General features: G+C 33.2%; 1 protein-coding gene across 1 annotated transcript; it reads right to left on the reverse strand.

Moving 5' to 3' along the window:
* Window positions 1-1,769: 1,769 nt before the first annotated feature.
* On the reverse strand, window positions 1,770-11,003 carry LOC128183997 (membrane-bound transcription factor site-2 protease-like). The gene is made up of 9 exons (XM_052853262.1): window positions 10,611-11,003; window positions 9,883-10,152; window positions 9,294-9,397; window positions 8,572-8,818; window positions 7,828-8,008; window positions 7,365-7,459; window positions 6,192-6,387; window positions 4,505-4,580; window positions 1,770-3,982 (listed from the first exon to the last, which is right to left on the reverse strand). Exons 1-9 carry the CDS (start codon window positions 10,683-10,685, stop codon window positions 3,763-3,765), a joined length of 1,464 nt encoding a protein of 487 aa, XP_052709222.1. The 5' UTR covers window positions 10,686-11,003; the 3' UTR covers window positions 1,770-3,762.
* Window positions 11,004-11,037: the final 34 nt, after the last annotated feature.

Consider the following 11,037-nt stretch of genomic DNA (forward strand, 5'->3'; position numbering starts at 1 on the left):
GCACATGCATAGTGAACATTCCAAATTTATTTTTAACTCATCATTACGTGCAAAAGTTTAAATTAATTGAATCAATTAAATGACATACTGTGTATGCTGTAAATGTATATTTTATTGTTTTATACACTAGTTTGTACATGTAGATTTTCACCGATATAGATGAGTGATTTTAGTTAGTTTTTTTTAAGTCATCCATCACCATACATTTTTTGGTTTTTATCATCAGAAGTGCTTGCCATTCATCTATTTTTATATCCCCAATTTATCACCTTTTTCCATATCAAATATCACGAAATGTATATAAAATTACATGATCATAATTCATTCAACAAAAACATCCATAATATTTATTCATTACATTGTAAATTATTGAATATGCAAAAAATGGCAGCATTTTACATGTGACTCATCGATGTCAATTAATCCATTTTTCATATATATATGTATAGCGTATTTTTTTGTCATGCATTCAAGATGTTCATGTTTTTATGAAAATTAAAAACTTCTGATTTCAATAACATTTCATTTATTTAAGATAACATTCCATACAATTTTTTTTCTCAGATTCTTGTTAAAAATACCAGCTTTATAGATGTGCAGATATTTTTTAATTCCAAATTTCCAAACTGCATTATTACTTTTTGTTGGATTTTTTCACATACCACAATGAATGTCACATGAAAGCCAAAATGGTTGTTTGAAGTGCTTGAGTGTTAACATAGAAACACCACTCCATCTTGTAGTGCAATTTACATCTGTTCTACAGATTTCTGTAGCCAAATAAAGTATTCTAGCAACAAAATAGACTTAATTCTTTTATTGCCAGTAGATACTGGCCACGTGTAGCGGTAGTGGAGCCTCATTATCTCTGACATAACTGTATACAGGGTAATATTCGCCCCTGTTTTGATTTGACAACATATTTTATTATGCAAATGTACATTTACATAAATGGATTAGGCAGCAGGCAATGCCTATGTAAGCCTTATCCATAAGGTGCAAGGTAATACATATAAAGAATTGTATGATGAAGCATAAAGATATATGCATAAAAATATATATTCAGATGGGTTGGAAAAAAAAGGGTTGGTAAAAACCAGTTTGTGGAAAGAGAAAGAGAAAAAAAAATCAAAAAACTGTTTTATCCTTGCCCCCTTTTGTCCTGATTTGTTCGTGGGGGCATTCAAGACTGGGCTAATTGAAAGTCTCATACATGTGTTATCAACCATGAAACAAAACTGTGTCGGGGCGAATTCAAGACTGAGCAAACCTAATTGCAAGTGTTGAAGGGCGAAAATTAAATGGGGCGAAAATAACCCTGTATACAGTATTTCATTTCCTATTATAATGATCAAGATTAATGAAATAAATAAAATGAAGCATTCAGATAAATAAACCACCATAATCAGAAGTCTTGAGTTTTCCCATTCTTACAAAAAAGCATGTAGTCCTACACATTAATAATCCATCAACAGATGGAATACATGCTGTAAAAACATAAATATTCATCTGCAGTAATATTTCAAATCCTTCTCTCCAATAAGAAATGGAAAACAGAGGTATCAAAGACTTGAATGATATAATTAATGCAGCCATATATATTCCGGTAATAAATTCAGGACTCAGTGTTTAAGTAAAAATCAGTAATTACTCATTTGTAGTGTCTGTCGTTGTATTAGCTTGCACCAGCTCATGCAGCTATCATAAATGCCTACATGTGCTCTTTGGTTTATACCCTTGCATTAAAGAAGGAAGGAGATTTCATCAAATAGTTTGTACATCTTTTATTTTTCAGTAGCAATTATTGCAGTTTTTTATCACAAGGTTTCTTTATAATGCTTACAAGTTGCTATCTCCATTACATGTATTACATGTATAAAGGGCACTTGCACCAACAATAGAGTAGTTCATTTCATAGATATTTTTCATTACATCATATATTGCATTTATTGTTGTTATAACTAAAGAATTTACAGAAATAAATCTGTCAATGTGTTATAGTGCATTGAAAGATAAATTAATACATGTATACAAATGAGATTAAAGGAGAGATAACTCCAATTCAACAACAACTAATTTTTTTCATTAAAAAAAATATTTTTCTAAGAGTAAATTTAAGAAGTTATCTAAAAGTGCTCAGTGAATAGAGGATATTCTTTTATACATTTTGGCTTATCTCTTAAATGAAAAAAAAAAATTGCTTGATCGAGAGGCATCCATTAAAAAAAATGTCTGATTGCCTCAGCTCTCCTGATGCTGTATATAAAACATTGGCATGTAGGTAGGGAAATCAATTTTCTTCTTTTTTTTCAAAGTTGCACACAAATGAAATTTGATAATTAATATGCAAAATAATTTACCAAATTATATATATTTACATGTTGTTTATAAAAATACCTTGAGTTTTGTACTTTTTGATCAGTTGGTCATGAGAGAGCAAGCTAACATTTTTTAAGGTGGCTTGACCCTAGATATCAGGCATAGGGGATTAAAAACAAGAATTTGATAGGTAGTACAATTTGTGAGATTCTCCTGGTCATGTTGTTAAATTTAATTGTATATAAACACTAATCACTTACAAATAATGAAAGAAAATAAGGTAGTCCTTGTCTTTTAAATACTAGAACATTAAATATGGTATCTTAAAATATCAGTATGGGTCTTTCAATAGAATAGTGATTAATTTGTGCTGTAAATGGAAAATTCAGTGCAGAATCCTTTAAACCATTTTGGGTAACATACAGTGAGATATGATTTGAAATACATCCTTTATATCAGTTACAAAATATTCATAGATTCTGAACTATATTAAGCAATGCAGTTGGTGAACAATATAAAAAAAATGAAATTTTGCTGCAAATACATGTAATGATTTACAGCACAAGATGGATAAAGAAGTGTGAACAATATTTTCTTCAATGATTCAATGATCCTATCAAATGTTTGATTTAATAAACAAAGATCACAAGTCATAATCCATATCAATTTGATATGTTACAACTATTACAGTTAGAGAAACCATCCTATACCAACACTAGAGATTTGCTATGCTGTCCATTTCCATTTCATTTCCAGTTCCAAAATTTATAAATTCATTAGAAACATTCAACAATGCCTACCGGTACTTCTTCAACACTGTCTACTTTCCAACACAACAAAACTCATCTCTTTTCAGTGCATCCAAGTGTAGATTGAATGGTTTCACTGTAACTGTGTACATGTTAACATGTTGCTAACATTTACATGAGATCAACTAAGCGTATCTACAGAGAAAATGGCACCCACACAAGTTTTAAAAATTTCTACAAAGAGACAGATTACATATGGACCCAAGAAGTGTTATACATCTTAAATGGTAGTTGTAAACCAATAACAACTAAATTTTCATCACATGTGTGGTATTTGTTGACAACATATAAACAGAAACTCAACTGTAGACTCAACACATTGTAACCAACAAACATGTATAAATATAACATATCCCCACCCATATACATGTCCCTATATGTATTTCATAATTTATGTGATTGGTCAGACATCTCTGTTTTTCCCTTGTGACAAAAACATTACATAAAAAATAATCTATTCATGAATCGTTTGCTGAACACGAGCCGATTTATTCTACTCAACACATTTTTACAAAAAAAGTATACCCCGGTAGTTCAAACACAGCTATATTCTCTCTCTCTCTCTCTCTCTCTCTCTCACACACACTCACACACACATACATACACACAAACACACACATGCACACACCCTTTATCACGTAAACAACATCCACATGGCCAGGATCACATTGACTAAGAGTAAAGCAGTCCCGTACAAGATTATCACAGAGTATATGAGTCCCCGTATCTCACGGTCCGGAATGACTGATGTCAGACTCAGCTCAATGAAGGAGTGGCAGATCCACTGTCCGTCCAAGGCGTAACACGGCACCACATTCAGGATGACCAGAGCCCCAGACAGGGAAATTAGGTATCTACACCAGGTCAAGGTTTAAATCACATAAGTTATTTAAAGGTATTTTTTTTCTTTCCTGTATCTTTTAAGAAATAAACTGACTCAAATTTTTTTTTCCGTAACATAAAATCAATGGTTTTATGCTACAGAATTTTTTCTGGCGGAAGGAAGGAGTCTGAGGGATATCTTAGTTTGCGGGGGTTGGAGGTCTGAGGCATATTTTTTGCAATTTTACTATGTTAATGGTTACCAATACATGTACTTCTCCCAAACATAACAAACATTTTTCTTTCTGAATCAATAATATTTTACATGATGTTCTGAAAAGTGACATTTTGTACATAACTGTATGTGAGATAGCTAGGGAGTAAATTGCCAGATCTAATATGTTCAATACAATACCAGTATGGTCTTGCTGAATGTGGGTTTTTGTGTCTGATGTGTTCATAACATTTACATTTATTATACTATAAAGAACCCAATGACACACCACCTGTTTAACATCAATATTTGTGTAACTACACATATGGAAAAAGGATACTTGCTGAATGTCTCCAGGACATAAGGTAGATTGAGAGGAATTATGGAAGATTTAGGAACATAGTTACTCAGCACCACTGTAAAACAAAACACAACAAGTATCAGAATGTGGTATGCATGTCTTGTGAAAAAAAGTCATTTAAATAGACTACCTTGTCTGTGCCAAAAGTTTTCCATGATCAATACATTGATGTTAGACCAAATATCATTAAAGGAAGTGAACATGAAAAAATTATCAAGGGCTCAAATTTGTCTGTTTGATGTGTATAATGATATCTGAAAACCGTTTAGACAGAGCTTTCCTCAGTAAAAAGATATACCACTTAGAATAACTAATTCTTGCAATCCATGAGCGCTGCCATATTGTTAAAATCATTACCTCCCTGCTGGGTTATCTCTAAGCATCTAAGAGAGGGCAGCACTGATGCTGCCGTCAGTGAGACACATTGCATTTTTACACACGTGTAGTAACAGGGATAACATGCCATCATCAAAATGTGAATGGAAACTTGAAAGGAATGTAAAGAGTTGTCATTTTAAACAGTGTTTATGGAGGAAGATTTTGGATCTCAGAATGATGCATTCCCACCAGCAGTTAATGTGACATGTAACTAGAATGGAATGTCCGTGGATCAGTGTTATTGTGACCTATTTTTTTTTGCACTCGGGAATTTCTTGTTTATGAGTTTGAACATTATGTGTGCTACATAAATGAGCACACAAGGTGCATTGCACAGCATCCTGACTTTTACAAAGTGTCTTAGTCCTGTTATTCTTCTGACAGCATAAACAGAACCGGCGTACATATCATCAAGATCTTATGAATAAAAAGAAAACAAATCAGAAAAATTTCCAGGGCATTTAAATAAAAAGTAACGGTAAGAAACCCCACATGGAAAATGGAATTACAATTTTATATTAATTTAAATTGAAATCTAAAAACAGCATTTTATATATGTAACACTGACTGCCACATGCATCTCCGTACAAACATCTGGAATGTGATGGTCTTACATTTCACAAATTAATTTTATATCTATATTCATTTTTTGTACAAATCATAAATAGTTATCTGAGGTTCATTTATAGAAATGTACTAAATCCTTGTCTTCTAATGACAGTACACAAAATTTTTCTTTACATCAAGGCATAATTTTTCTCCTCAACTTTTATCAACTCTGTACATAAACACGGGCCTAGTTCCAACATTAAACCAGTCACCAGCAGCAATGTGGCTCATCTACGTCAGAGAACAGATGCATGCTGGGGAATAATGGATTACCTCCATAAACCTTTCACTGAGAGTGTTAAATTGATAAAATCTCTTGATAGAAATAAACAAATAGGTAACAGACCTCATTTTTAAGTTTCAAAAGGCTTTTATAATTTATTAAGCAACAATTATTTTTTTCATGTTCACTTCCTTTAATGCAAAAAAACATTTTCCTCTATTTGGTACTTTATTTGGTCTTTTTTTTTTAATCCATCTTTCAGAAATTGTAGCCAAGTGCAACCCAGTGACAGAAACAACTACCCATCACGTGCACTTGTTCTACAGTTGACCAAAAATGAAAATTTTGTCCAAAATAAAACATGCTTGTACCGGTAATTCATATGATACATATGATTACCGATTCCCCTTCCTTCTAATGCTTGGTTCTCCAAGAGCAGGTAAAACCCTCACCTACCTGAGTAATGAAGATCCAGGGGGTGGCCCAGGAAGAGTAGCGGGGGTTTGCGGCCGTGGAACACCTGTAGAAGTTTGGTCAAGTTGTCCAGGGCGGGGTATACACAGACCATGTCAGCCTTTGGAATGTAACAGTCACTCTGATATTTACACATGGGTCGATCTGTTGTCATTCTCGCAGGAAGGCAGGCGTATTTCTACAATATATTAGCAGAAACATTATAAGGTAAACATTGCTGAAATCTCTCAAACTGGATTTGATGCTGGTTATTTTCCTATTTATGGTATACCTTTGATTGCAATCCTACACAATACATTGCTGACACAATAACTTCTACAAAACCATATACATACTTACAAAGTATTTAGTGATTTAGGCATACTTCTATGCTTAGAGGTGCCTTTAAATTTTACTTCCGTTTAAATTTGAAACAACCTTCTTTTCATATGGTATTATAAACAATAGTGGGAAATAGTAAAGATGATTTTATACTACATGTGCTAAAACTAAAATCATCCCAATCAATATCAAGTTATCAAAAACTGCATACTACATACATTCCACAAGTTAATACCAGGACAAAGCAAAAAACAACAATAAGCAAACAAATATGGAGACTGTTGTAATAAAATAGAAAAAACAAATTCCCCACCATGAAGACCTTGCCACTCAAACTCACTAGTCTATATCAATTAAACTATGGTCTACAGTCCCTCAGTTAATACCGCGTAAAAAGATGTCTCCCTCCAACAAGACAGAGTGTCCGTAATGTAGGACACATTCTCCTAGCAGCCCAAAATCAGAAATCAGGTCAGATGGCAGCCATAGAATTAATTTATTTTGTTATGCGAAATGTTAGCTTGGATATCAAAGATGCTTGTGATATTCAATGCACATTTTTGTATTACAAAACTGAAAATACTCAATAAACAAAAATGTTTACTTGAAAATTATATTGACTTACAACAAAGAAAACAATAATTTGTATGAAAAGCATGATGTGCTTTAAATGACTTTTACTGTTAATTACTGATATTTATCTGGCAAGGAAACTCTATGTTTAAAAATTACACTCATAACTTTAAAGGAAACACATACAAAATAATCAGGTTCCATGCATTGATTTCTTCTACAAGTATATAAACAGGATTTACAACAAAATGGTGGACTTACATCCTGGGACTTGCTTTTGATGTGGTACTTGAAGCAGAGGTGTGTACTACTGGTACTATTACAGCAGTCGACCGCTTTAGCTACATCAGTCAGGTCTGACAAAAACAGAAAATAGTGATGCAATGAATAAATGTTTATTATGAAAATACATGTGCATATGTTCATTTCAGACTTTAAATCTACAGAGTGGAATTTCATGTATATCATAAAGAATTTTCATCATTCAATATCAAGTACACACATCTTGACTCTTCCTGCTTTAAAAGCTGAGAAATAAAATGCAAAAAAAAAAAAAAATATGGTATGTACAGAGGCACATATTTGCTAGTGCATAAAACGTGACCTGTTAAAGGATGACCATCTTTAGGAAGTTGAGCTAGTGTGATAAATTGGCTCAAAGAGTGACCTACTTTTGGATCTGGCAACTATTGTATAAAATTAGCCTTGTTAAGGAGTGACCTACTTTTGGGTGTGGCGTCCAGTTCGGAGATTTTCTCCCTGGACAGGCAGTGTCCAATGGACTCCTCCTTGATGCTGTGGGTCACGCATGCATGCCAGTCCTCGATGTCGGTCACCCTACAGCCACTGATGCTGGTGACCGGGTCCCCCACAGCTAGCCCCCGGGGCCCAGACACTGCAGAATTCTACAACAACAGAAGGAACAGAATTTACATGATAAACAAAAAATTTAATAAAATTATTCAAAATATACCCAACCTATGTCTACTGTTACTCTACATGATAACGTTAAATTGCATTTTTGAAACCAGCAGATCAAATAATCCTATTAAAGCAAGATGGTACGATTGGCACAAATATTTTCTGCATGAAATCAAAACTCTTTTTCGTTCTTTGAAATCAAAACTCTTTTTCGTTCTTTAAAATACAATGCAACAAAATAGCGGAAAGTTTCACTTTAGATTAAAGAGATGAAAGTTATCTAGAGTGATACGTCACAAGAGTACCTGTTATATCCGGTAATTTTCACGATGACTAATTTTTTGCTTTTTCCGCGATCTCTTTCAAATCACAAGATATTAAATATGCAGAAATTATATCCTGTATTATTTTCTATTTGAAATTTTAAAATCGCCAAAAATGACTTATGCAATATTAAAAATGCTACATATTTTCCCCATATTTGCAAATTTTGCGAAATGCGAAAAAAAATTGGATATATGGTATTTCTGATTTATAACAATGATACCTCCGACACTTGTGTGATGACGACGGCACTTCCTGTGGAGTAGAACGGAATGAGGAGGATGGGAAGGATGAAGATGACGATTAACGCAAAGATGACAATGACAAAATTGTGCCAGACTCCAGCGCAATAGATCCGCAACTGTCGTAAAGGGGAGACAACTTGGAGATGTTCTGAAGACAGGTCGACATAGGCTCCAGGGTACAGAATTAAAAGGAACAGTCCAAAGCCATTCACTCGCACATTTTCCCTGTAAATGTTATGCATGTTAATTAGAGTCAGATGCATGTTGGAAGTGAATAAGAAAATACTTGTATGTTCATCTTTGAAGTTTAATACATCTGGTGTTAATTTAGCTTTGTGAAACTTTTCTATATTTGAGTTTACCATACAATCTACAAGTACAAGTGAACTGACAGTCTGAAGAAAATCAGATTTCAAATTCAAGTACCGGTACTTCTTATTTTCATATTCAAGTATTTTAAAAACCAAATACTTTTTGTATATAGTAGTTTTTTTTCATAATTTTAATTCAACATTTGAACTTTTCATTTATAATGCAAATAACACCTTAAAATTATTAGTGTCCTTAGTTCAGTTTTATTCATACATTTCATCTATTAAAACCTTCTCTCTCTCTCTCTCTCTCTCTCTCTCTCTCTCTCTCTCTCTCTCTCTCTCTCTCTCTCTCTCATTTAATGTGAAATCCTTTAATTAACACTTACCTGACAGCAGCGATGGCATGACCCATTTCATGCAGGATTCCACAGACCAGCAGGGTAAGTAGGTAGTAGGACAGATGACTGGTGGGGAGGTTTACCCCCGGCATCTACAGCACACAACAAAATCTAGGGCTGAGTATCTCAATGAACAAGGCCATCAATAATTGGGCCATAATAATGTGATAAATCATTTAAATTTTCCAATCTTCATCCCTTGCAATTACGATAATATATCTTTTATGAATATCTGAATAAAGAATATTATCATAAATATACAAAATTTATGAACATGATGAAGCGTCATACATAATTTATATTAAATTACTCTACAGTGCTGTACAATATAAAAGTTTTCGCAGAAGAACCAAGAACATAAAGATTATACCTAAATACACTAAATTAAAAACTACTATACATACCGGTAAATATATGTAGCACAAATTATGTTTACATGTAAAAATCAATGCTTTGCTGTCTTTGTACTCAATAAAATAAAGTTTAAAATGCGTAAAAAAAAAAATCTATGCTGTTCTGTATGACCCTAAGGATATATTATGAATAAATGATAAATGACTTAAAATGCAAAACACACCACCGGGGTGAGGACTTGCTGCTCCACTGGTTCCTTACGGAGCGTGTTGATGACCAGGAGAGTCAGCAGACAGACAGACAATAGCATTGCCACCAATCCAAACAGGACTCCAACCGTGAACCACAGGCGTAACAATCGGGGCCTCCATTGACCTATCCTCACAAAGCTCCGATTGAAGAGAGTGGAGTACCAGCGGCACTGACATATCGAGATCGAGAACCCAGTCCGCTCAAGGAACTTAAAGTAATGCCTGCTGTATGTCTTGTGACTCTGAAATTTTAATTCAGAAGAAAAGGTTTTAATTGGGATTATCTTATAATACTGAATAAAATCTCAAATGCATATGACTTAAGGCCAAATGATTGCATGATCTATTAAAATGATCTATTATAATCTAAATTGAGTATTAAAATTGATTCAATGATGAATATCTATAAAATATGGGCTACTATTGTTTCACCTCAAAGTCAATAGCCCCATAATTCTTAATGCAAAAAAAATATTTTTCAAGTTGACCAAAATGTGTTTTTTTTTATTTTTTGAGTGCTATTAAAATGGAATTGATGCTTCCATCATATTGACCTTTTCAACACTATATTTATTTATTTTATTTATTTATTTATTTATTATTACTTTAATAACAAAAGCTTGCAATAAATAACAAAATATGAGACCCCAAGGACCCACTTCACAGCTATTAAACATGTTTAAGTCCCTCAACAAATTACCTTCAAATATGCATCCAGGAGATAAAGAGATGACCAAAAACCCAAAATGAGCGCTATCCATGTGGTCTGTAGCATTGTACTGCACCAGGATCACCTAAGATTTTTCTTGGTCATTATTTCCTTTTTTTTTTAAATTCGATAGTCCCAATGCAACATGTGCTCTCAGATCAATAATAACTTCATAGTGCCGGATTAATGTCCAAAATAATAATGATTCATGAAATGTCACGATTTCTAAATTCCGTCAAAATACTTAAATCTTTTTTTTTATCTTTTCTGCATACCTATTCATCACAGAATTTGTAAAATCTGTTATTAACAACGATAAAAACATTGCTAAGACATCCTATTATTTTTCTCCTAAATGAACTCTTCAACATTGAAGTACAAAAGGGTCCGAAATTAAAGTTAAGAAGAAAAATACGTA

This window comes from Crassostrea angulata, chromosome 5 (genome assembly GCF_025612915.1).
Source record: "Crassostrea angulata isolate pt1a10 chromosome 5, ASM2561291v2, whole genome shotgun sequence".
NCBI classification, from domain to species: domain Eukaryota; kingdom Metazoa; phylum Mollusca; class Bivalvia; order Ostreida; family Ostreidae; genus Magallana; species Magallana angulata.

Bases quoted from the DNA above. Each gene is read 5' to 3' on its own strand.
- LOC128183997 (XM_052853262.1), bottom strand. From the start codon at position 10,685: ATGCTACAGACCACATGGATAGCGCTCATTTTGGGTTTTTGGTCATCT. The intron at 10,153-10,610 runs GTAATTTGTTGA...TTAAAATTTCAG, and splicing joins TCCTGGATGCATATTTGAAG to AGTCACAAGACATACAGCAG. The intron at 6,388-7,364 runs GTAAGTCCACCA...AATATATTGTAG, and splicing joins TCAAAAGCAAGTCCCAGGAT to AAATACGCCTGCCTTCCTGC.